Source organism: Micromys minutus (genome assembly GCF_963924665.1).
Source record: "Micromys minutus genome assembly, chromosome: 13".
In the NCBI taxonomy this organism is placed as follows: Eukaryota; Metazoa; Chordata; class Mammalia; order Rodentia; family Muridae; genus Micromys; species Micromys minutus.
In genome coordinates, this window is record NC_137982.1 from 8,854,450 (window position 1) to 8,879,258 (window position 24,809).

At 50.4% G+C, this 24,809-nt stretch overlaps 3 protein-coding genes across 4 annotated transcripts in view; 1 reads left to right on the plus strand and 2 right to left on the minus strand.

Moving 5' to 3' along the window:
- The window catches only part of LRSAM1 (leucine rich repeat and sterile alpha motif containing 1), a 39,780-nt gene extending 31,852 nt beyond the window's left edge, over positions 1-7,928 (minus strand). The window contains exons 1-7 of the mRNA XM_080927899.1: positions 7,891-7,928; positions 7,378-7,575; positions 5,877-5,973; positions 4,817-4,873; positions 3,977-4,021; positions 2,494-2,571; positions 397-465 (exon numbers count right to left, since the gene is read on the minus strand). Of these exons, the coding sequence (XP_080784025.1) occupies positions 397-465; positions 2,494-2,571; positions 3,977-4,021; positions 4,817-4,873; positions 5,877-5,948 (321 nt within the window). The 5' untranslated portion in view covers positions 5,949-5,973; positions 7,378-7,575; positions 7,891-7,928. The remainder of the gene's footprint in view (positions 1-396; positions 466-2,493; positions 2,572-3,976; positions 4,022-4,816; positions 4,874-5,876; positions 5,974-7,377; positions 7,576-7,890) is intronic.
- A 111-nt stretch (positions 7,929-8,039) lies between these two features.
- RPL12 (ribosomal protein L12) lies at positions 8,040-10,362 on the plus strand. Its single transcript, XM_080927019.1, has 7 exons — positions 8,040-8,170; positions 8,413-8,486; positions 8,942-9,040; positions 9,313-9,394; positions 9,816-9,902; positions 10,072-10,184; positions 10,310-10,362. The coding sequence occupies exons 1-7, from the start codon at positions 8,134-8,136 to the stop codon at positions 10,313-10,315; spliced, it is 498 nt and encodes a 165-aa protein (XP_080783145.1). The 5' UTR covers positions 8,040-8,133; the 3' UTR covers positions 10,316-10,362.
- A 3,670-nt stretch (positions 10,363-14,032) lies between these two features.
- SLC2A8 (solute carrier family 2 member 8) lies at positions 14,033-23,162 on the minus strand. Of its 2 annotated transcripts, none has more exons than XM_080927193.1 (10): positions 23,067-23,162; positions 22,830-22,992; positions 22,470-22,676; positions 21,339-21,438; positions 18,125-18,324; positions 17,382-17,444; positions 17,149-17,257; positions 16,519-16,692; positions 16,045-16,190; positions 14,033-14,707 (listed from the first exon to the last, which is right to left on the minus strand). In XM_080927193.1, exons 1-10 carry the CDS (start codon positions 23,120-23,122, stop codon positions 14,570-14,572), a joined length of 1,356 nt encoding a protein of 451 aa, XP_080783319.1. In that variant the 5' UTR covers positions 23,123-23,162; the 3' UTR covers positions 14,033-14,569. The 2 variants fall into 2 exon arrangements, with proteins under 2 accessions (XP_080783319.1, XP_080783318.1); XM_080927192.1 differs by having other exon boundaries at positions 17,382-17,525.
- Between the last annotated feature and the right edge of the window lie 1,647 nt (positions 23,163-24,809).

Below are 24,809 nucleotides of genomic sequence, written 5' to 3' on the forward strand. Positions count from 1 at the left end.
AGCACCAGGGAGCCTGGAAGGTACAGAATGTGTCCTTTTAAAAAAAGATTTAACATTGTATTTTGATTTTATGTGTATGAGTGTGTGGCCTACATGTTAGTGTACCACGTGTGTGCAGTACCTGTAGAGGCCAGAAGAGGGCATTAGACCTTCTGAAACTGGAGTTACAGTGGGCTGTGAGCTGCCATGTAGTTGCTGGGAACCCAATCAGGGTCCTGTGTAAGAGTAGCCAGTGTTCTTAACCATTGGGCCATCTCTACAGTCCCTGGAATCTGTCTTTAAGATGGAGGCCCGCTGGGTATTTATTTTTGGGGGGAGAAGCTAAAGCTAGGAAGCCATGAAATACTATGGAGTACATGCAGAATCCTGGAAGACTCACTGCAGTAGTGGAGGTACCTGCAGGACTGTCAGCTGCCCCATATCATCAGGAAGGGCTGTCAGCTGGTTGTCATGGAGATCCAGAACCTACAGAACAAACATGTCTTTCAGGCTCCAAAATCCCAGATTCCAGAGTCTGGCAAGTGGTAAGGCCACCTCATAGCCTGGCAGTTTCATGGTGACCCTTCCTCCTGCCCACTGGTCAGCAACCTATCTCATAATCTTTTATATATTTACTTATTGTTTATTTGTTCGTGTTTCTCAGACAGGCTCTCTACATAGCTCTGGCTGGCCTCAAACTCTGAGATCCACCAGCCTCTGAGTGCTGGGATTAAAGGCGCGTACCACCATGCCCAGCTCTTTTTTTTTTTTTTTTTTTTAAAGAATTATTTATTGTATGTATGTGAACATTCTTGATGTCATCAGACCCACCAGAAGAGGGCATCAGATCTCATTATACATGGCTGTGAGCCACCATGCGGTTGATGGGAATTGAACTCAAGACCCCTGCAAGAGCAGTTAGTGCTCTTAACCACTGAGCCATCCCTCCAGCTGCTGCCTTCCCCCCTTTTTGTGAGACAAGGTCTCAGTATGTAGTTCTGGCTGGCCTTGAACTCAGAGATCTGCCTGCCTCTGCTGGGACCAAAGGCCTACCCATGTATAGTCTTTTTTTTTAAAAGGGTTTAGAGAGAGGCTCTTACAATGTAGCCCAGGCTAGAGCAATTCTCTTTCTTGCTTCAGCCTCTTCACCAGCTGAAGCAGATATGTGCACCACGTCTGGCTTAAGTACTCTCTTTTTATTGAATATAAAAATTATGCATGGTCTGGGGTGTGACTCAGAGGCAGAGCAGGTGATCTGCATGGTGAAGACCTGAGCATATTCACACTCACACACACACACACACACACACACACACACACACACACACCATAAAGAACAAAAAGCATGTGGGGTAGAGAGATGGCTCAACTGTTAACAGCTCACAATAGCCTATAACTCTGGAAGATGCGTTGCCCTCTTCTGGCCTCCTTAGGTACTACATGCAAATGGTGCACATAATACATAAAGGCAAACAATCATACACATAAAATAAAAATAAGTAAGTTTCTTAAAAGCACTGAGTGTTGGGGCTGGAGAGTTAGCTCAGCGGTTAAGAGCACTGACAGTTCTTCCAAAAGTCCTGAGTTCAATTCCTAGCAACCACATGGTGGCTCACAACCATCTGTAATGGGATCAGATGCCCTCTTCTGGTATGTCTGAAGATAGTGTATTCACATTAAATAAATAAATGTTTAGGAAAAAAAAGCACTGAGTTGCTGGGCGATGGTGGAGCACACCTTTAATCCCAGTACTTGGGAGGCAGAGGCAGGAAGATCTCTGTGAGTTTCAGGCCAGCCTGGTCTATAGAGCAAGTTCCAGGATAGCCAGGGCTACCTAGAGAAACCCTGTCTTGAAAAATGGGGAAAAAAAGAAGCATTGAGTGTTAGGTGTGGTGGCACACACTTTCAATTTGAGGACTCAGGAGATGGAAGGAGACAGATCTCTGTGAGTCTGAGGTAAGACTGGTCTACATAGCCAGCCAGGATGACATAGTGAGACCACCTCTAAAAACAAAAGAATCACCATGGAGCAAAGGCTACCCCAACCTTACCTGTCGGCACCAGGACTGGAGGAGAGTGTGTGTTTTCAGTCTTTACTCTTAGGGTAGGACCTACCCTTATTAGCTTCATCTTCATATAGCACAACTAAAGGCTGACCTTGGAGCTATGATTCCACCATATCCAGGAGGGGTCCACAGGCCACTGAGGAGTCAAGTTACCCTCTCTGGATGCCCCCTCCATTTCCCTCTTGTTTGGAGCATCACGCCCATCCCTTCTGCTGACCTGGTCTGAGTTTAGGACTGCCCCCACCTCAGACGGTAGGCAATGGGGCTGGTTTCTTTACCAACGACACACACCGTAGTACTTAGAAACACACGCTGCTCAAACACCACCCTGACCATTCTATGAGGACCATCTGGTGTGAACTTTAACAGAGAACATTCAGGGGAGGGTGTGGAGGATCAGCTGCCACCTGGACCCCAGAGTCCCTGATGCCCAGAGGATGTCCAGTACCTTGATTGTAGCAAGGCTCAAGAGGCTGCAGGACTTGGGAAGCAGGGAGGTGAGATGGTTTGTGTGGACAATCAACACCTGTGAGGAAAGACGAGAGAGGTCAGGCTACAGAAGAGCAGCAGGCAGGAAGTCTAAGGGCGAGGAAAGTGCCTTAGCCCAGGGCCCAGGGCAGCCATGCTGTGTTCCCTGAACCTTTACTCAACCAGACCCACAATGGGGGTGACTGTTAGAACCATGGGCGTTTCTGAACCTGGCTCAGATGGCTGAAATTCCCAGGGTGAAAGTGAGTCTGGGAGTCTAACTATCCTTTGATTCTGAGAAGGGGTCAGCTATCTGGAGCTTGGCCTTTCCTGGTTCACAGAAGCTGGAGTAGTAAAGTATCTTTCTTCAAGGGCGGCCATGACAATTAATAAGCTAACTGGACAAATAGGGTTTAGCCCAGGCTGTCACGTGGCCCACTACTCAGCCTGTGTCACCCATGGCTATTTTTGTTAGACGTTAACTCCTCTCTGATGTTTCAGAAGAACTGCACTATGCTGTTGGCAGGGAACACACATCCATATCTGGCGATGTGCATGTAGACACCTGTATGCAAAGCCTAGAACAATCTTCTGAAATGCTTCCATCTCCTAACTGAGGGAGTGCCAGAATGCACTGAGTGTCCTTTCTGTTAATGGCACTGGCGACAGGGGGAAGGGGTGAAGGGCTGGGGGTTGGGGACAGACTGACAGACTGTGTACCGTCTGACAGGTAGACTCCCCTCTCCATCTCTCATTTAACTCACACAATATCAAGACACAGCTATAAATGTTCTCTTCATTCTACAGATAAGGGAATTGGGGTGTGGGCTGGAGATGGCTCAGCAGTTAAGAGCACTAACTGGTTTGTTCCAGAGCACTCTGTTTGATTCCCAGCATCCACATGGTGGCTCACAACCATCTCTAACTCCAGTTCAGAGATCTGAGGAGCTCTGGGCTTCCAGGCACCGCACATACATGTGCTACAGATACACATGCAGGCAAAATACCCATACAAATAAAATACTAAGAGCTAATAAAAAGGCTGGAGAGATGGCTCAGTGGTTAAGAACACTGACTGCTCTTCCAAAGGTCCCGAGTTCAATTCACAGCAACTACATGGTGGCTCATAACCATCTGTAATGAGATCTGATGCCCTCTTCTGGTGTGTCTGAAGACAGTAATAGTGTACTCACATAAATAAGTAAACCTTTTTAAAAAGTTAATAAAGGAAAGAAACAGAGGTGTGAGCATATAAGATAACTATTTAAGTCACAGAGCTAGTGAAAGGCAGAGCCCCAGAGCCTGCTGTCCTAACTGTGACAACCTCTACTGCAGACTGGAAGGGTCAGTGCCTGAGAGAAGGACGGACAGTGGCTTCGGGGATGATGGCTCCTCTAAGTCCCATGCGGTTTCCCCCAAGCAGACATTCAGCAAGTGAGTTTCTGAACAATGGCTCTGCTCACCTTTTTCTGTAGAACTTTGCACGTTGCAAAAGCCCCAAATGGAATCTAAGATAAGACAAAGAAGGGTCAGTGTCTGTCACCTCCCAGTGTTTCATCTCCCTCTCTGTGTCACTGGTATTGGGAGGTGACAATGACAGTAAGTCACTGTCCCAGAGAACAGTGCTAAGCTAGAAGGCTGTGAAAGAAGGGAGCTGGGCGTGGCAGCCCTCTTCCAGTCAGCTGGCAGGACACGGCCCAGCCTACTCTAGCAGACCTACTCTGTGGTACCAGGAACCATCAGCAGGTGGAGAATCCTCTTCCGGCACCTCAGGAATCTGTAGATGTATTTTCCCTTTTCTCACGGTACTGAAGACTGAACGCCAGGCATCTTGGTAAGCTGTACCACTGAGTTGTCCAAGCTGTCCTTCTTGTCTTTCTCCAGGGTTTTACTACGTAGCCCGGGTTGACCTCAAAACTCCCTACCTCTGCCCTGTGAATGGAATTCTGAGCATAAGGATGCACTCCGTTCCACCTGGCTAACTTCCTAAGTAGGCCCTGACTTTTGGAGGTTAGGTTGAGGCCAAAAGATCACCTCAGTTCTTTTAAAAAAGAACATCTCTTAACTTATGTTTTGAGACAGTCTCTCACTGAACGTAGAGTTCACTGATTCAGCTAGGATGGTTGGCCAGCAAGCCCCAGAGAAGCCTCCTGCTTACAGGGCCAGGATTTTGTCGTGGAGCTACCTGCCCATCTTTACTTCTGCCATTTTGAAAGTCTCACTCCACATCTGTTTTTTTTTTCCCCAAGGACACAAGAAAACAGGACAGATTAAACTCTCAGCCTGTCTCATCCTCGGCTTACCTCGGAAAGCTCACACTTAGAGATGTCAAGAATGTCATCCGCCCCAGCTTCTTTTGCCTGAGGAGAAAAAGACGTTTTTAAATGAAATGTTTTGAGACAGGGTCTCATGTCACTTCAATCTCATCACGTAGACAAAACTGGCCTCCAACTCTGTCCGGTCCTCCTGCTTCTGCCTCCCAAGAATTAGCTTTCTGCACAGCTTCAAGAGACAGGCTTTGAAGGGTCAAATCTCCTGAACAGTGGAGGCATACACACCTTTAATCCCAGCACTAGGAGGGCAGAGGCAGGAGGATCTGAGTTTGAGGCCAGCCTGATCTACAGAACATTCCAGGATAGCCTAGACTGCACCTGAGAGAAATCCAGTTCCACCTCCTATCCACCCAAAAGTCTTGCACTCCTGTGTGTTTACAAAGTTCTGTTCATCCTTCAAGCATTCATAGTGTTTTGCTTTTCAATTTAGTGGTAACTGGTTTTATTTTTAGCCTTGAAGGTTTTTTTTGTTTGTTTGTTTGGTTTTGTTTATTTTTTGGGGGGGTGTTGGCTCTCTGAATTACCTTCCTGGATTCTTGCTCTTTAACTCTTCCCTCAGTGACTGGGGTAGGCACTGCCTGAGCACATGCAGTATTGTATCTCCTGGTGATACCTCCTGCAAGCACAGCTGTTTTTGCAGGAGAGGATCTCCACAGCTCAGGCGACCTGGAACTCTGTGTAGCCCTCCACAGCACTGAACCTGTGGCAGTCTTCTTGCCTTGGCCTCCCACAGGTGTAAGCCACCACACCCACTTAAAAAATAGCATTTAGGTAAAACATACTTGTAGAATGGAGAAAATAAGAAAAACACCCCATAGATGTAAGGAGCTGGAAGGGGCCACAGCCACAACCTCCTTCTGTGGCCCAGTGACTGAGGTCCAGAAGGGAAAGAAACCAACAGGTAGTGCCACACACTCATCCTGTGAGGATGGGCACTCCCAGGGGCGGGAAGGTAGAGCAAGCACCTCTGGAGACATTTCGGGGTGCAAAGGGGGAGCCTAAGAGCCAGAGACAATACACTGTGCCTTACCAGACACATCTGGTACTCCAGGCGTTTTCGAGCCTCCTCACTGGGCTTCCGCTTCCGAAAGAAGAGAGGCATCTTCTGGTGTCAGTTCTTCTGGACCCTGGAGCATGGGATAGAGGTCAGCATCTGGGAACTTACACTGTGTCCGACACTGCAGACAGGCAGCTCAGAGATGTCTGCCTCATCAGCTGGGCCCTGAGCCCACACAGCAGTGCTCAACATTTTGTTTTATTAACAAAGCAATAAACACAGACTATGGTGGAAAGGACAGAAATGCGCCAAGCACTTGGGGTTTGGCCTAATTTTCCACTGACCCTCTGTGGCACCGGCATCTCTCTCCCAGTGCTGAGCTCAGTTTCCCCAGCCTGGGGAAGAGTCCTCCCCCCCCCACCAGCTCCAAGTTGCCATCCAAGGATGTTCTCTGAAGACTCTTGACAGACTCAGCTGATGAGTCACTTCTAGCTCTGGAAACTGTCAGAATGGAATCATTAAGACCAAACTGGAGGTAGCCATGACTTGGGGCGAACTCAACTATATCAATACTAAAAGAGATCTACCAGTTAAATAAAAGTCAAATGCAATTTTTGGGCACCTCACCAATGTAAAAGCTATTACTCATTTGATTCTCATTATAGCCCTGTGGAAAATCTGAGGCTCCTTAGGCTCAGTCAGTGACATGACCTGGATTGTAGAAACACCAGCCTGGGACACTTGCCTTTCGAGTCCTGATCCTGGGAAGCTTGCACAGCTCCCTCAACCTGCTAGTTCAGCCAAGCTAATCATTCCGTCCTGAATTCAGCACTTGACTGCCCATAGCTGGCCCAGGATCTGCAACTTCCAGTGCTGGAGAAGGGCCAGCAACAGGAAGGAAGCAATCCTCTGGAGGAAGTATGCAGCTAACAGCATGGGCTTTGACACCTAAGACATTAGCTGTGTCACTTTGTGTCACTGGTCGGAGCTGGGTTCCTCATCTGTAATATGGAGCAATGTTGCCAATGCTGGGTTCTGTGGGGCTCAGTGATTTCACGTATGTCAGGTCTATGCCATAGAATTTGCCACAGGGTACCACACACACGGCAAATGGATTCAGGGAGACTCAGGGACTATTACAGTTGCTAAGCAGAAGGCTAGAGAAGTCTTGCAGCTGAAGAGATTTCAGGGCTCCATTCGTGGGCATGGGCTGTCAGAGGAGGTTGCCGGACCTGCAAGGCCAGCTCAGGGCTCTTCCCTCCCTCACTTGCAGACACTCCTGAGGAATGATGAAGAAACAACTCTCCTCCAACCCTTACAGATGGCTACAACGAAGCCTTCTCCTCACTAAGGACTAGCCCTCCCTCACCCCTATACTCCAAATACCCTCTTCAATGACTATCTCCCCGCAAGTCGCCTCCCTTGTTGTTCTCAACAGGGCTCTTTCAGTTCTGGTTTGAACTTTCCTGATGGTCCAGCTTAACTGAGAAGAACCACACCCATCCTTCCTGGGCAAGGCTGGTCAGTGGCTGACCTGTCTTTGTGGATGGGGAGGTTCTCCACCGATGTTCCGATTCTGGGGTGGACCTCAAAGTAGGCCAATCACTCTGAAGGCTTGACCACAGGTACAAACCATAGGCCCCAATCGGGTCTCCTTCAAACATAGGAAGTGAGGACCAAAACTCTAAATTTCAGAAAGACATGCAACTCAGCACGACAAGGTCTCGAGATTCTAGAAACCAAGGAATTGCAGAATTAAGATCGTGATTAGACAGGAATAGTTTGCTCCTGTAACTAACATGCACATACCGCAAACAGGCTAGAAGGGTACTAGGGCGGCATTGGTACAGGGGTCCCGCAAGCCAGGTACAGATCTCTTAGGGGAGGGGCGGGGTCCGAGGCTGGGTACCAGGGATTCCAGAGTCACCCTCAAGAGAAGGGAAACTAGAGTACAACGGGAACCAGGACCTCTGGTTCAGCTCTTCTATTCTGACTATCCCCAGGCAAGGTGCTCCGAACATTCACCCCTTCCGAATCCCGAGCTCACCCACAGACCCAGCTCTGCAGTCCTCAGCCTCAGACGCCTGCCCACAAAAAACAGGGCGTCAAGGGTGTCGCACAGAGACTGGGTGGAGCCAGCCGGTTATCGCGAGAGCTGAGCCTTTTCTGCCTATATCCGGCGTGGGCGGCGCAACATCCGTCTTTTCGGCTTTCGGCTCGGAGGAGGCAACGGTGCAACTTTCTTCGGTCGTCCCGAATCCGGGTTCATCCGACACCAGCCGCCTCCACCATGCCGCCCAAGTTCGACCCCAACGAGATCAAAGTCGGTGCGTGCCCTCGCCGCGCCCGGGAGGCTGGTGGAGCGTTTTCCGCCGCGTGTTGTCCCGGGCCCTAGCGGGTCTCCCTTGGGCCTTGGCTTCCTCCTGTGTTAGAGGGGAGGGAGTACCGACGCTCTGGCAGCCTGTGCGCCTTAGGGTAAGGCCTGGCCCGGGAGGTCTGCGGCCCGACGGAGCGCGCAGGGCGGCCTGCGGTGTGCTCCGCAGAGGTTCTGATTTTTGCTTTTTCTCAGTGTACTTGAGGTGCACCGGAGGTGAGGTCGGCGCCACATCCGCCTTGGCCCCTAAGATCGGTCCTCTGGGTCTGGTAAGTCGCTGCTGAGAGCCGTAGACATTTAAGGTGTATGCTTTTGGCCTATATACGCGTTGTAATCCTGTGGAGGTCAGAAGAGGGCAGGCACCACGTGCTTGTTCCGGGCAAGTGTGTGGGTTCTGGGAATTGGAATTCTTAAAGGAAGACATAACCTGTACATGACATGTGGGCTCGTGCCACGGCCGAATTGAAGCAGGCATCGGGCTTGCTTAAATTTCAGCTACTGGCCCTGTGTCACTTACAGGGGGACCTAGTATTTAAAGCCTCAGGGTGCGCCATTGAGGCTGAAAGTGATTAGCTTCATTTTTTGCTTAGTAAAGAAAGATGTGGAGCCATTGTGGGTAGGATCCTGTGGAATGGTGAGGAGGGGCTAGAATCCTGGCTATCAGTGAGCTTGGCCTCTGGCTTCAACTTTCGGCACATGGTAACTAAAGCTAATATTCCTACAGTCTCCAAAGAAAGTCGGTGATGACATTGCCAAGGCTACCGGGGACTGGAAAGGCCTCAGGATTACAGTGAAACTGACCATCCAGAACAGACAGGCCCAGGTATGGACTGGTGTGAGGGAGGGCTGAGGTAGCGGCCCTCAGGAATCGTGGGTCTTGCAGGGATGTAACTGCCCTGATGAATCTATTTTTATCGGTGGGAAGGCTATAAGGCAAAAATGTTCAGTGGTTCAGTGGTGGGTGCCAGAGAACTTCTGTCCACCGTACTAGGACACTCAGGTCCAGCAGCAAGCACCTTATCTGGCGAGCTGTCCTGTGTAGTGCTTCTATTGGGGGGTTTCCTGGCCTGTGTTCATTATCAAGTCTCTTTGCAGATTGAGGTGGTGCCCTCTGCCTCTGCCCTGATCATCAAAGCCCTCAAGGAGCCACCACGAGACAGGAAGAAGCAGAAAAATAGTAAGTTGATTCCAGTTCCTTTTCTGCTCCTCAGCTGTGTTGCTCCATTTCATGGAACCTAGGGTTGGAATGAGATGATATTAGGTTATTTGTTGCATGTTTTCTCCACTGGGTGTAGAGGTGAATAGTGCCCCAGGGTTGGTTGGTGTGCTTTTCTGTTCCCATCCCTAAACAGTGTCTTAGGGCTACTGGTGAGGGCTTGGTTCTGCCCTAGCCACCCGCCACTGCACCTGACCAGTATTGTTGGCTGGTGCAATCCAGTGGTGAGCTGACAGTAAGCCCCAGCTTTTAGGAAACAGGGTTGTCCTACATGTGGATGACTCTGTGCCGAAAGCATGGGAACAGCCTAGAACTGGATAAAGAGAAACCTTGTCTCAGAAGATAGGTGAACGCTTTAAAAAGCCCTGATTTCTTTCTGCAGTCAAACACAGTGGGAACATCACTTTTGATGAGATTGTCAACATTGCCCGGCAGATGCGACACCGGTCCTTGGCCAGAGAGCTTTCTGGTAAGAGCCAAGTTATGTTCCCACGGAATGGCTACCCATTGCTTTTGGAGCCCAATGTTTGGGTGCAGTATTTTTACAATCTATGGGGCCATGTTTTTTTACTCTGTCTCTGCAATGGAACTCTGGGATTCCCCTCCCCTGGGATCTGAGGCCACCATTCTCAATGTAGGAACTATCAAGGAGATCCTGGGGACCGCACAGTCTGTGGGCTGCAATGTGGATGGCCGCCACCCTCATGACATCATTGATGACATCAACAGTGGTGCGGTGGAGTGCCCGGCTGTAAGTGACCGCATGATTTATTACAGAAAAGTTAGGTGGGGTAGCTGGGCTTTTGTTGCCCATGGTGTCTCACAGGGGCATTGTTGACTTTGTAATTTATACAATTTTTTTTCCTTTTCCCACAGAGTTAAGAAGTAACAAGAAAATATTTCAATAAAAGACTTATCTGATAACCAGTGGGCTTGGTTGATTCTTTGGTTCAGGGGAGGGGGGATTGTGTGGCTGTGTTAGCAGGTAGCAGGGTCTGGGAAATCTTGGCTAGCACAGACCTGGAAGGAAAAGGTGGTTTTTTGTGGGTGTGGTTAGGGAGGTCCAGAGCTGTTTACAGACCAATAATATAAAACTTGGGCTGGATCTATCTCTACTCTGGGGGTGTACAGATAGGTTCTGGAGATCCTTCCTGCACAACGATCATGCTAATAATCCTCAGCAATTTCACAAATCTAGCTAGGAAAAGTGCTTTCTGTAGGTTTCTGAAGTTGATTACAAAGTATACTATAGTGCAGCTGGGCAGTTCTAACCTGGGCCAAAAGCATTGACAGTGATTGTGCAAGGGAAATAATCTGGGATTAAGGGTGGGTCTTTTTCTTCCAAAAAAATATTTAGAGGGGAAACTAACAGGATTGTTAGAAAGGACTGAAGCAGTGACTATTGGTAGGGCATCAGATGTACCAAAATTTGTTTCATGGTGGTTTACAGCAATTCCAAACAGGTAGCAAGCCTGTTCAAGGTGTACCTGTAATTCCAGTCCTTGGGGATTTGATGTCTTTTCTGCTATGTGGCCACCTGTACACACATGACAATTCATGCAGATTTTTCTTAGGCAGGTAGGGCTAGAACTTGACTAAAAAGCATAAGGTTTAGCAGAGGTTCTGCAAAAACTGAAGCACTGCAACAGCTGCCTGGTGGGATGTGGCACTAACCTTAGACTTCTAAAGACTGAAGGCCTTTCCTCAGAATTACGGACATCTAGGCAGTCTACTTCCCTTCAAACAAACTTGTTGCTCAGGTAGAGGGTCCATAGAGTGGCTCACAATCACCTGACCTGTAACCTCAGTTCTAGGGAATTGAACACTAGGCATTTGGGTACATGTGATGCATGTTAAGTGTCTTCACACTTGGCAGCCGTGCTCATAGCCTACCCAAGATGTCCATCTACTGAGACATGCAAATTGTGATGTGTATACATGGAGTATATATACACACTTCCGGGTGATGGAAATGTTCTGAAATTAAAGTGATAACTATATGAAAATATTTAGGATACTGTAAGAACATGAAACTACTGTAACAGTGGTTAAAAGACATTTAAGAACTGGTCCCTGGTTTTAGTAGACCTATTGCCGATGTGCATCTAAACCACTGTCATCGTTTGTGCAGGAAGGAAATTAACATTCTGTGCCTTCAAACGTTATTTCATTTGGCAGTTCTTAGAGATAGTAGCTAAGATCTGTATTCTACAGAGGAACACTTTCTCCTGTCCTCCAGGAGGTCACAGTGCTGTCAGCCTAAGCTTGCCCTCCGAAGTGTTTTCCAAGCACCTCGAGCTGTTTCCAGCGGGCGGAAGGCTATAGTCACTCATCTTCCTCACAGCACTGGGTAACAGGCAGATAGATATGCAGAGACCACTCTGGCCAAAGGTCCTCAAACATCTCAAGTTCTCTTAGACTGTGGAAAGCGTTCTGGTCCGGAGCTTTCCGTGCACATCTCGGGAACAACTGCATAATTCTCCGCCTCTTCTCGCCCATCCCGAATACGGAGCACACACGCACAGCAGTCAGAAGCTTCCAAAACGTGTGGGTCCCACAACTGGCGGCATCCCTCTGAAGCAGAGGGACGCGCCAGAACTGCGCTACTTCCGGTCATGCGCAGTCTGCACACTGTAGCCCACTTCCGACGAGACTCCGTAGGTAGACTGCAAACAGTCTGTTCTCTGTCGCCAGGAATGTTGTCTCATGTGGTGTGTTTCAGACAGAAGCTTCCCTCTCCCCCAGCCCACGCATGCCTGCCCTTGCTCTCAGAGTCCATCCTGAAAGCCCCTAGTCTTTCAGGCGTCCCAGGATTGGATGTGGAATCTCAGACAGGGAGGGACCAGGCCACCAGGGATGTCGAGAAGGGTACTTATGCAGCCAGCGGGCGCGGATATATAAGGATGTTTCAGTGGGCTTTCCCAAAGAACAGATGGCTTTTCCTCCCGCTCACAAGTTTGTGGTGGAGCATGGTCAAGGAAGGTCAGGAATAAAGAACTACCATTTAAAGGAAAACCAACTTGGACCTCATCCTGTTTTGCTCACTGGCCTAGTTCAGTTGGCAGGGTGAGCTCTGGAGCCCGGGTGATCTTATCCATGGCTCCACGGCCTAGTAGGAACTAACTAACCCCTGTTAGGGCCGGTGGTCTTTAGCAGGTCTCCTGCCTTAGTCCTGTGATCTCACTTTTGGCTGCCGGCAGGTTAGCAGAGTGCTTCAGGCGTCAGGTGATGTCATTCTGTATATGGCTACTTATGGGTGTTAGGCCACTTCTGCACATTGCAGACTCTCAAGATCTTAGGCCTTCTCTGCCCCTTGCAACAGCTCTCTGCATGTCTGTCTCTATGGGTTTTGTTTCTCTGGAGAATCCTGCCTCGTACTGAAGATGTGGGCCACCTCACAGAAGAATATGTCACCCCACAAAAGCCAACTCTGATTCTGTCCAAGGATCCTTCACTAGGAGTGTTCTCACATCCCTTGGTAACTTAATTGCTTTAAAGCATGACTGGAAAAGCAAAATATTTGCAGAAGATAAAGTAAAAGAACAAATGCAGAGCAAAGACACAAAAAAGGGTCAGTGAGAGCCAGTGTGGGACTGCAGCACTCAGAGTGGTAGGATCACTACATTTTAAGCCAGCCTGAGGTACTACAAAGTAAGAGCATGTCTCAATGTCCTCCCCGGCTCTGAGCTCAATGACCAGTGATGGAAAGAAGAACATGGCAGGAGAAGGAACACCTGGGAGTGGCAGTAAAATAAAGCCTTTCCAGGCACTGGTGGCCGGACGGATGCTGCCCATCACTCCTGGACTGTGAGAAACCTCTGTGATCCTGCCTGAAAAGTGATTGCTCTGCGAAGGTTTCAGCAAATTAAATGGTCTCCCAGGAGCAAGAAACAGTTGGATTGACCAGTTTGATGACTGAAACCTGGGGCCACAGCTTCTCAAGTTAGTCAGCAAGAGCAGAATGACACTTAAAAACCTCAGGCAGGAAGACTGCAGCCGGTCCCAGGCCAGCCTGGGACACACAATACATTGTAAAGCTATCCTGGATTACATTGTGAGTCACTATTTTAAAAAGAAAAAAAAATCAGTCAAGCATGCTGGCACACTTTTAATCTCAGCAGGTGGATCTCTGTGAGTTCAAGGCCAGCTACACAGTGAATTCCAGGGCAGCCAGAGCTGCGCAGTGAGACCCTGCCTCAAAGCAAAACAAAAAACAAGCCTCCGAAGCCTTAAGTGGATTCCACTAACATAGTGTGGAGAGGGCTGTTTGGTAGGATGATGAGAATCACAATGTTTCTTAAGGGGAAAACAGTCCAGTCTTATTGCCCAAAGTAGGACGAAGCTAAGCCCACTGTTTTCAGTAACAAAACAGAGCCACAGTCTCACTTGGGTAACTCACCTCTGGAAAGGAGCAGCCTTCCTATGCAAGTAAAGCAGATGCCTGCCGGCTCAACACATTGTTACTCTATCTGTTCACTAACTTACTCCAGTGAGCATGCGCTGATCCCTGAGACAAGTGACCTGCAAAAGACTTCTGGCTCCATTAAAGTTGAACAGTAGGAGTCTTTTTATTTCCTGAAACTCAACAAGATATGGTGACTAATGGCCCAGGACACTGAGCCCAGGAAAGAGCCAGAAAGTGATGGGTAAGCTGGCTAACCCCAGGGTGAACCCAGAGGATCTCTGGACAGTTCTGAGAAGGGCTTGGTTGACAAGAACATGCTCTTCTACTTGGGCCTTGTTTCTGAGCCCAAATCTTATGTGGCTAAGTCCCTTTCTGGTCCCCGAGTCAAGTGAGGTACAGGCAGCTGCTTAGGACTGAGCACCCCAAAGATCTTCAGCCAGAAAACCGGAGCCAGGAGCCTCATGTCACTTTAGCTGCTTTGGTCCTAGGAAGGAGACGCTAGGTTTAGGTGAGACTGCACAGCTCCTCAGATGTTCTGTGAGTGCAGCAGGCTGGACTCAGAATCTGGTGAACCTCACAGTGTGGATCTGGGTTGAGATCTGGACAAAGAGGGCCCTGAGGCCTGAGGAGGCAGGAGGCCTCCAGTCTCAAACTGAGGTGTGGCTCAGCTACAGCCCATTCCACTCCTTCTGAAACCCAAAGCCAGCTCAGCTCAGGGCTGCCAGAGTCCATCATCGTCCCTCGAAATGGGCTGTGACTTGTTCCAGAGTCCTGCCTTTGGTCTCAGGGACAAAGGTCAGTGTGAAAAGGACACTGAGGATACAGAAGGCAGCGGTGAGCCAGAAGGCACCATAGGGTCTGAGGATCTCCTGCAGAGAGAGAAGAGGCACATGTGGAGATAACCAGAGGACAGAGGGCCCCACACAATCCAGGGCACCCCGACTGCAGCCCCAGGTATGTAGGGAATAATAGCTCACCACCACGCAAGGTGATGTGTGCCTGGGAAACTGAGGCAGAGGTAAGTAACACGTGCTCTGAGATCAGCAATGTCAAGGGACAGCTAGGGTCCTGTTCCTGGCTGTCTCAGGCTTGCGGCCATTACTCCTCTCTCTTAGCCCCTGTGCCTTTGGCTCTGCTTTCCAGTGTCCCTCTCTCTTAGCGCCTGTGCCTTTGGCCCTGCTTTCCAGTGTCCTGTGTTGTGAGTTCACTGTGTGATGACGAAGGGGAAACCATCACTCTTGAGAGACAGTGGAATGATGGGGTGGGGGTGAGTCTGTGACCCTGCAATGTCCCCATTCCTCAGTCCCCTGCAGGAGAGGACACCAGGGGACCCTTCTGTTCTCGGCCTCTTCGACAGGATGCTGGCCTGGGTCACTATTGGGTTTGTCTGTCTCCTCCTTCTAGGCTTCTTTCCCCAGGTCTTTGTTCCCTCTCACGTTCTATGGTGGGTCTCTGCTTGCCTTCCTCTGGGCACCCTGTCAGCCTGAGCATGTCTCTGGCTAACCGGATATACACACTACACACTGCCTTCTTGGTACCTGTCATGAGATGGACCCTATTAAACTCAGTCACTGCCATTTCTGAAGCCTTGAATAGGCCTGGGCATGGCACATGCCAGGAGATCTGTAGGGCACCTGTGATGGAACAGATGACTTACTTATCTGCCCAGAACCTCTCTAGTGGCTGGCAAGCCAGTGGGCTCAAGCCTCAGCTAACACAAGAGGGTTACGAAGGAAATAAAGTATTGAATGGAAAGGACACCCCCTCAGCCTATGAGGAAGGTATATTCATCTCAATACAGACTTAAGACTTAGGGGATCAGGCTGGAGAGATAGCTCAGTGGTTAAGAGCACTGACTGGTCTTCCAGAGGTCCTGAGTTCAAATCATAGAAACCACACGGTGGCTCACAACATCTGTAATGGGACCTGATGCCCTCTTCTGGTGTCTGAAGACAGCAACAGTGAACTTATATATAATAAATAAATAAATCTTTAAAATAAAAAAAGACTTAGGGGATCACAGACCATGTTCATTGTTTTGTCTACCTCTGGCTCCATGTCACTCCTGAGCTGGCGGTATTCCAGACAGGAGGGAAGCCTCAGCCTACATTCAAGATCATTAACATGGAATCTCTGGCAGTGAAAATTGAAAGTAGAGGCCTGGCTTTGCTGACAATGTGAGGGGAAGGCATGGGCCTGTACTTACCACGATACTGTTAAACTCTTTGGTCACCAGAAAGGCCATGAACCAGTTGGTGAGCACACAGACACCAGTGGCCACACCCTTGACATGCAGAGGGAAGATCTCTGACATGAGGAGCCAGGGGATGGGTCCCCAGCCTATGGCAAAGCCTGTGGGAACAAGGCAGTGTTACAGCACATATGCTAAGGCTAGGCCTTAGGGGTACTATCAGCTTTCAACCCCGCTGGGAGGCCTTGGGCCAGCCCCTTCCCTTTTAGGTATCGGGACAAGTCTGGGACCTGCTTGCAAGCTGTCATGGAGATTATGTGAGGATTTAGCTCAGTGCCCAGCACATGGTCAGGGCCATTAGCACAGAAGTCATGCTCCTAGGGCAGAGGGGTAAAACTAAGTAAAGCTAGAAGTGAAGCTGAGTGCTACAGAACTCATGGTGGGATAGGGGAACAGCCTTCACCCCGTCTCCCCTGAGTCCCTTTTTACCAGCAATGAAGAAGCACATGCTGCCTACAGCCAGCCAGGCCAGCCCCACATGAACATCAGCAGGTTCCGCGGAGATGGGCACCAGGAGGCCTACATGGGAGGAGTTGCTGGGGCCACTCTGGATCAGTTTGAAGTAGGTACCAAAGGCACTCATGCTGAATACCATGATCACACCTGCAGGCAAAGGCTCAGGCTAGACAGGATGCTGGGGACATGGCAGCACCCAGGACTTACAGGGCAGTGTGGCTCTCTGAGAGAGGCATGCCAGACACATCAGTCTTGTACCCTGGCCGTGGAAACCCCTAACTGGCCAGCACTCCTACCCTGCTTTGGACCTCAGACCTCAGCAAATGTTGGCAAGTTCCTGAGAAGTCTCTCGGCTGCACAAGCAGCATTCAACCCCACGCCCACAGTGGTCTTCACAGCTACCATTGGGCACTGTGGATGCGTAGGCCCAAGCTACTGTCCAGAACCTGACCTCACCACAGCCTTTCCCCATTTTAGAATAGGAAATGGGGACTTGGGGACAGAAAGTCACTTGCTCAAAAGAAACAGTCATCACGTATCACCTCCCAAGCCCCGTCTCCCCGTGTGAGCTGGGGAGGCTGAGCCCTCCCCATCAGGCCTTACCCGACAAGGCCAGAAGCAGCCTTCGCCCCGCTCTGTCCATGATGAGGGCCGCCACAGCAGTGAACAGGACCTGGATGATGCCCACAGTGACCGAGGCCAGGCTGCTGTCCTGGGGGAGGGGAGAAGCTAGTCAGCTAGAGAGAGGCAAGTCCTTCCCTCTCTCCGGCTGAGCTGGGTCAAAGAGCCCTGGGCTCCTCGTGTGGCATGAGGTAAGCTGGGGAGAAGTCTCTTACCTTGAACTTGGCCTCCTCAAAGATGGTGTTGGCATAGAACATGATGGCATTGACCCCTGACAGCTGCTGGAAGACCATGAGGAAAATGCCGATGACGAGGGGCTTGTAGACACCAGGGCGTCTCAGCATAGCCAACTTGAAGCCCTGTCACAAAGATGGCCGTCAGTGTTCCCTCTCCTGCCCCAAGGACCTTTCCATGAGCCCAGAAGCCTAAGTGGAAGGGACTGAGCCTCCTTGCTGTCCCCACCCCTACCTGTGGCCCTGGGTGTGCAGACAGGCCCCCTGCAGCCTCATGTGGGAAGGGAGTGGTGAGGGGCCGGACATTCCAGCACCTGCGTAAAGAATCTCGCTCCCCAAGTGCCAAGCGTGTTTGTGTACTCAGGGCTGGCTCCTGCAGCCATGTTCACAGATCTCCGCACTACCAGGTGATGTTGAGGCCTAGCTAGAGATAAAGGAACCAAGACGCAGAGATGGCCAGGCCACACAGCCTAAGCGTCTGCGTGCTACTGCCTCTGAGGTCTCCCCTGAGGTTCACATTAAATCTAAGCCCTTACCCATTTCCCCTTTGCAGGCCTGGTCTTTCACTTGTTGGGGGACAGGGTGAACTAAAGTGGGGTTCCAGCTGGCCCCCACCTTCTTAGACAGCACTCACTGGTCCTCACTGAGGTTGGGAGAGGGGGCTACCACTCAGGTGTGTGGCCTTGGGAACAGGCTCACATCCTGCCCTGCTCTCAGCCTCTCACCTGATGCTCAGCCCCAACAGGGGGCTCTTCCCAGCCCTCCTCAGAGCCCCACAGGAAGCGCAGGGCAGTCATGGCTTCCTGGTACTGGTGTTGTGTCAGGAGGAAGCGTGGGGTCTCCGGCATGTAGCACATGAGCAGCAGCATGAGGGTGGGGGGCACACAGCCCAGCACGGCCAGCCAGCGCCACTCTAGGACCCAGCCTGCAAAGACAGAGGTCAGCCAGAGAGACCCAGCCCAGCCCCCTTGCAAGCCCCGGAACTCACTCCGATGGTGGGCATCTCACAGCCTCTGCCCACATGTTGGTTAAAGAAACAGTTGCTACTACGATTGTTCCATCAGGACATTAGCTGACATCTTCTAAGGGCAAAACAGTTGGACTACACAGAAAATGTAAAGCTGTAACAGCTGAAAGACGCTCACTGCCAAGCTATGTCTTGTAGCCGTGGAGTAGACGTGCTGGGGTAAGCCAAATGCTTACACAGACTTGACAACAGTTAGAAATGACTGCTATTGCTTTGAGGTACTTGCTACATTATACTTTTAACGTAATTTTTAATTTGTGTGTGTGTGCGTGTGAATATGCATACACATACACCCATGCACGAGTGTGGAAGCCCGACGAAGGCATCCATTGAGTGTACTATCGCTGTCCACCTTATTCCCTAGACTGGGCTGTCCCATTGAATCTTGAGCTAGTGAACAGCAGGCCCCAACATCATCTTGCCTCTACCTCCACAGTGTTAGGGTTACAGGAAGTCATCACCACACTTAATCTTTTATGTGGGTGCTGGGATTTGAACTCAGGTCCTAATGATTGGGCATTAAGCTCTTCTACCTGTTCAACTATTTCCCAAACCTTATGTTATACTTGTATTATAACTCTGTCTTTTAAACTTCATTACGTCACTCAACTATCTTGTGCATGGTGGTCTGATGAGAACGGCCCCCCACATGCTCATGCTTGAGTACCTGGTCCCCAGTTGGTGGAACTGTTTGGGAAGGACTAGGCATTATGGCCTTATTGGAGGAGGCATGTCACCAGGGGGGAAAAGTCCAGGCCATTCCCATGTGGATCTCAACGTACTGTCTGTGGACTGAGATGGGAGCTCTCAGCTACGGCCCCAGCGCTACGCCTACCTGCCTCCTGCCATGTTCCCATCATGGAGATCCAGAGGTCATGGATCCTGCAGAACTGCAAGCCCCCAATGAAATGTTTATGTTTATAAATGGCCTTGGATCATGGTGTTTTGCCACAGCAATAGAAGAGTACCTAGAACAGAATCTGTGGGTGCACGGGCATTTGTGGTGCGGCACTCATGGAGGTCAGAGGTCAGCCTGCGTGAGTCTGTTCACTTTAGCTTATAGCCATTCCACAAAGTCTAGTGACGGAGGCACTACTGTTCCCACCATGTCACTAGCTCATAGCAGTGGACCTAAAGGACACTGTAGGATCAATGCAAGGCAGTATGAAGCCACAGTGGAGGTGACACTGTGGGTGGTAGACACCAACTCTTGCCACACCACGATGTGCCTACTAGGGGCTCTGGCTCGCTGTAAGAGGCAGCCAGGCTGCTGGGAACACTGAAGAGCCAGGACAGGGGCTGGACAGCCTCAGAGGTCAAGAGCAGCTCTTCCAAAGGTCCAGCGTTCAATCCCCAGCAACCATCTATAGTGAGATCTGGTGCCCTCTTCTGGCCTGCAGGCATACGTGCAGGCAGAATGCTGTATACATAGTACATAATACATAAATTAAAAAAAAAAAAAAAAAAAAAAAAAAAAAAAAAAAAAAAAAAAAAAGGCCAGAACCCCTGTAAAGGGCCAGTACGTACTCCCGACCCCATTCCCAAGAACTCACTGGGAATGAGTTATCAGGCACGTTTCATGCACTACTAATCTATTCCTAACAGCTCTGGAGATGTGGGGATGGGGAATGAGGCTGGGCGGAGGGGGAAGCCCTCCCAGTGAAACCCAGCAGGTGCCAGGCCCGAAGGCTCCCCTCTTTCCACCTACGCCTAGTGAGACGTTACAGGATATTAGTTTATCGTATGACCCAACTGTTAGCAAAATATAAAAAGCTTAGTTTGTCAGATGCAGCTGGATGTGTCCTGAAGAAGTGCGGTTTGGATGTGTCTCTGAAGCCTCCATAGATAAGAATAAAAAGGATGCGAAGTTCCTGTTTGCTTTAAGACAAGTTGCATGGGAGAGAGATCTTGTGGTCTTTGCTCTATAAGCCAGAGTCAGCTGGATAGCCTTGAGCTACCTGCCCCACCTTAAAGTGAAATAAATACGGCCCCCCCCTGGCAAGGCCCTGAAGATGTGGCTCAGGCTGCCTACGGGATGGGGAGGAACTAGAGACTTCTCATCTAGAGACACTTGGACCTTTGAGAAAGATCTCTCTCGCTGGCCCTCGCTCTTCCTTTTGGCTTGGAAGAACTTCATGGAAAGAGCTCCAGATAAGACACAGAGATCCTCATTTTGGGCAAGAGCCACAGAGAAGCAGCTGGCAGGGCATGGGAAACAGAATTCTAGAAGGAGAGCTAAGGAGCCATCCTGGGCTTGGAGAAGCCCAAGAGGAAGGTAGGCTAGCGCTGTAGAATGACAGATTGAAATAGATTTCTAAAGAGCAAGCAGTTTAGTCGTAGCATCAGACTTATATAAATAGACATTTTGTATATAGTTCAGAAAAATAAAATTACCTCACTGAGCTAGCAGGTTTTTACCTCAGTTTACACCTCCCGCGTCTTTATTGGTATAAATATTTGTTAAGTTTTAAAGAATAAACATTACAAGGAGACAATTTCTGAAACCTCTCCAGGCCACCAGCTCTGCCCCTCAGCTCTGGGAAGCAGCCTCATTTATGTGACATTCTGCTGAGAACCCTGTGACAGCATGCAGAGACTTGTGTTTCCCTACACCTCACCCCTCCTTGCACTGACACCCTCTACTGAGTCCCTCCATGGTACAGTGGGATTCTGGGACAAAAAAATAAAACAAAAGCAAACAAACAAACAAAACCCCCAAAAAACCACCTGCTCTAGTTCTTCCAGGCACCCAGTTACCAGGACCTCCCCCACCCCAAGCTCCCAGGAGTGTGACTGAGAACCTAGAACCTTGGCCAGCAGCACCAGGCAAACTCTTGCTCTCTATGAACCTCAGTCTTCAGGGTGGCCCACACAGCCTCTAATAGGGACCAACAGAGAGCATACAAATGTACCTGCCACGTAGGCCAAGAGGATGCCAGTGACAACCATCAGCTGCACACAGGAGCCAAGCAGTCCTCGGATGGCTGGGTAGGCAATTTCCGAGATATAGACCTATTGGTGGTTAAGGGAAGACTTTACTTGGCTCTTTTAGTGGAAAGGTTTAACTGTGCTGCTGTAGGTCAGCAGAGGGCCCCTCCCCATTTCCTGCAGATTTTTAAAGAGGATTATGGGTAATGGGTTGCTGCTATGTGCATAAGCTCAGAGATAGAAGTGCCGAGTTTCCTTCCGCTCTTGAGTTTCATGAAGCCTAGGCTAGCCTCCTGAGCTGAGGATGACCCTGATTCCCTGACCTTCATGTATTCACCCCTCAAGTTATAGGATTACAGGCATGTGCCACCAGGCCCAGCCCAGTACACGTTTACTCTGCACAAATGTGACCTAGAACAAAAGACTTCTCCCTTGCTGGCTGACTCCAGGTGTTACTCAGGACAGTGAAAGTGTCCTTGTTCAGCCTAATCCTACCAGGGGTGCCATCACTTCTAATCTCAGGGTCACTGGGCCTGATCCATACATACTCTAGATCATTCCATACCTTATGCCCTAGTTTAAAAACCCTGCAGATTTCCAGTCTGCCTTTCCTCTAACTCCTTCACACCCCCAACAGATGGAAGGGAGGATAAGCAGTAGGCCACAGAGGTGAGGAAGGGATTGGGTGATCATCCAAGTGTGTGGCCACAGGTTGCTTGCTGGTGATCCTCAGTTACTTTTGTCTAAATCTTTCCAGAGACTATTCCTGGACCAGCAGTTTCCCGTGCAAAGGCCACAACCACCTTAGGATTAGGCCTTACTTTACAGGGGAGCAAACTGAGGCTGGGAGAGAAGCCTGTGTCCAGGTAAGTGATCTAGGTGTGTGGGCTGCAAAGTAAATGTAGCCTTGGCTGCAAGCAGTGAAGGGAGCCAGCAGCATATCCCGGGGACAAACCAGATCTGAACAGTTAACATGAAAATAGGGGCGCTATCACTTCTTAGCATACCGGGACACCACCATTAGTAAAGTAAAACAGGCACAATTAAGGGCAATGAGGAATAGCTTCACTCCTGACCAGCTAGCAAAGTTCATCTAAGAGGCCCAAACCACTCACCGGAGCCACTAGTGAGGCGACTCCGCAGGCTAGGCCGGTGAGGAGACGGCCTCCGAGCAGCATCCACACCTCCTGGGCCGCGGTGATGACGGCAAAGCCGGTCACGAAGGGCACGGTGCAGAGCAGGAGGCTCAGCTTGCGCCCTGCACGGTCCAGGAGCCAGCCGCCCAGTACGCCCCCTGCCGCAGCGCCCAGGGTCACGACGGCCTGGGGACCCGGACGGGCTGAGGAGGAGGCCACCAGGGACCATGGCCCATGATCCCTCCACCCCCACGCCCCGCAGCCTTAGAGGAAAGAGAATGAGGAGGACTCTGGTGTGCGGCAGAGAGTTGGGGACACTGGGCTCCCCCGCGGGCTCACCCCGAACCAGGAGGCCGCACTGTCTCCGAGGCGCAGGTCAGGGGGTGCGGTGCGCCGCAGGCTGGGGATGGCGGGGGAGCTGTAGCCGAGCGCGAAGCCGAAGCTGAGCGGGCCCAGGGCGGCGGCGAAGGTGGCGAGGAAGACCCGGCGGCCACGGGGAGCCCTGCGGGTACAAGGCGGTGCGTGAGCGGCGTCGCCGGGCGTGAGAGAGAGGCCGTGGCCCCCGGGAGTCCGCACCTGGCACCCGGTGACCGCAACAGCGGCTGCGTCTCCTGGGGGTCCTCGGGCGACATGTCAGCAGGGTCCGACCCGCGAACTGTCGCGGCTCGGGCGGGCGCGGCCTCCGCGGCAGGAGTGACCAATGGGATGCTAGAACCCGGCCCTCCAATCAGAGCTGACCAATGGAAGCTCAGGGCTGGTTGCAAAGCTCAATGGAACTGAACTACGCCCGGCGACCCAAGTATTGGTTTGCAGGGAGCTTGGGACTCGGGCACGATTGTCCAATTGGAGTGTGGTGTGAGACTGGAGGCGTGGCTCACCAGGTCTGAGCTTGCCAATGAGAATACGGTTGTGCTTGTGTGTGTGTGTGTGTGTGTGTGTGTGTGTGTGTGTGTGTGTGTGTGTGTGTGTGTGTGTGTGTATGTGTGTATTTTAAGCTTTCCCGAATAAGGTTTTGTGTGTGTGTGTGTGTGTGTGTGTGCGTGTGCGTGTGTGTGCCTGGTGCTTGTGGAGTTCGGAGAGCATAATCAGATCCTATGGAATTGGAGTTAGAGATTGTTGTGAGCCATTGTGTGTGCATGCTTGAGACCTGGACCTGAGCCCTCTGCCGAACAAGTGTTCATAAGCATTGAGACATCCTTTATATTTTTACCTTTTTTTTTTTTTTTTTTTTTATGGAGTTGTCTCTAAATCCAGCCTCCACTAATGAGGGTAGTAGTGTGTCAGCCGTAGAGCACATTGGCTGGCTGGGACAAGACTTTCTATGCTTGCTACCCACAGTTCCCTGAAATATGGTCCTCCCCAACCTGGATTTCTGCTTCAGAGAGCCTCAGGGTGAAAAGGCTCCTACTTGGGCCACCTGTTCTGACATTGAACTCGTGCTTCTGGCGGCAGCTACCTTCTTATTTTTTTGTTTTAAAGATTTATTTATTAATTATATTTAAGTACACTGTCGCTGTCTTCAGACACACCAGAAGAGGGCATGAGATCCCATTACAGATGGTTGTGAGCCACCATGTGGTTGCTGAGCAGTCAGTGCTCTTAACTGCTGAGCCGTCTCTCCAGCCCCCGGCAGCTACCTTCATCATGAGTCTAGGATCTGGAGATGGTGAGGACCCTGTCAGGCAAGGTCCCCATTCCTGAAGTGGGACAGAATGGAACTTAGAGATTTCTTTGTTCCCTGGCCGACCCATGATACAACCAAGCTTTGGGATTATCTTGATTAAATCTTTATCTTTCTTCTGCCCCGGTCTCCATGGCTGTGTACCTCCAGTGCTCTGCTCAGTCGATACCAAACACTTTGTGGCAGCTTCAGTGGTGTGGGTGTGATTCTAGGAACAGTGAGAGGCACCTAGTCCCTGCCTGTGCCTGGGTGTCTTCATCTCCAGAGAGTTGTGAGCAGGCTAAGCATTCAAATGCCCATCAGTACAGTACTTTTACATAACCGCAGCTCAATTGTCACAAACGGCACGTTGACAGTTTGATCACAAGACTATTCTTAAAGGCAGGCAACCACCTGTTTGTGCTTCTAAGTCTCCTGCTTGGGTGATAGGCTCTTATCACTGCTTTGTAATCACCTTTGTAATCACCTGCTCTTTTCTCTTTTTTTCCCAATGCGTGTCAGCTCCTTTGGAGAGCAGGTTTCTGGTGTCTGCAGAGTAAAGGCCATGGATGAATTGCACCTAGTCCAGGTACTTTGCACCTGAGCAACTGGCTCAGCAGAGTGCCTTATGTAGAAGGGCTGCTCCAGTGAGCCCAGCT

Coding starts and splice junctions, on each gene's coding strand:
- SLC2A8 (XM_080927192.1), bottom strand. CDS start 23,122: ATGTCGCCCGAGGACCCCCAGGAGACGCAGCCGCTGTTGCGGTCACCG. Junction 22,677..22,829: donor GTGCGGCCTCCTGGTTCGGG/GTGAGCCCGCGG, acceptor CCGGGTCCCCAG/GCCGTCGTGACCCTGGGCGC. Junction 17,526..18,124: donor CTGTTGGGGCTGAGCATCAG/GTGAGAGGCTGA, acceptor TCTTTGTGACAG/GGCTTCAAGTTGGCTATGCT.
- RPL12 (XM_080927019.1), top strand. CDS start 8,134: ATGCCGCCCAAGTTCGACCCCAACGAGATCAAAGTCG. Junction 8,171..8,412: donor CCCCAACGAGATCAAAGTCG/GTGCGTGCCCTC, acceptor GCTTTTTCTCAG/TGTACTTGAGGTGCACCGGA. Junction 9,395..9,815: donor CAGGAAGAAGCAGAAAAATA/GTAAGTTGATTC, acceptor TTCTTTCTGCAG/TCAAACACAGTGGGAACATC.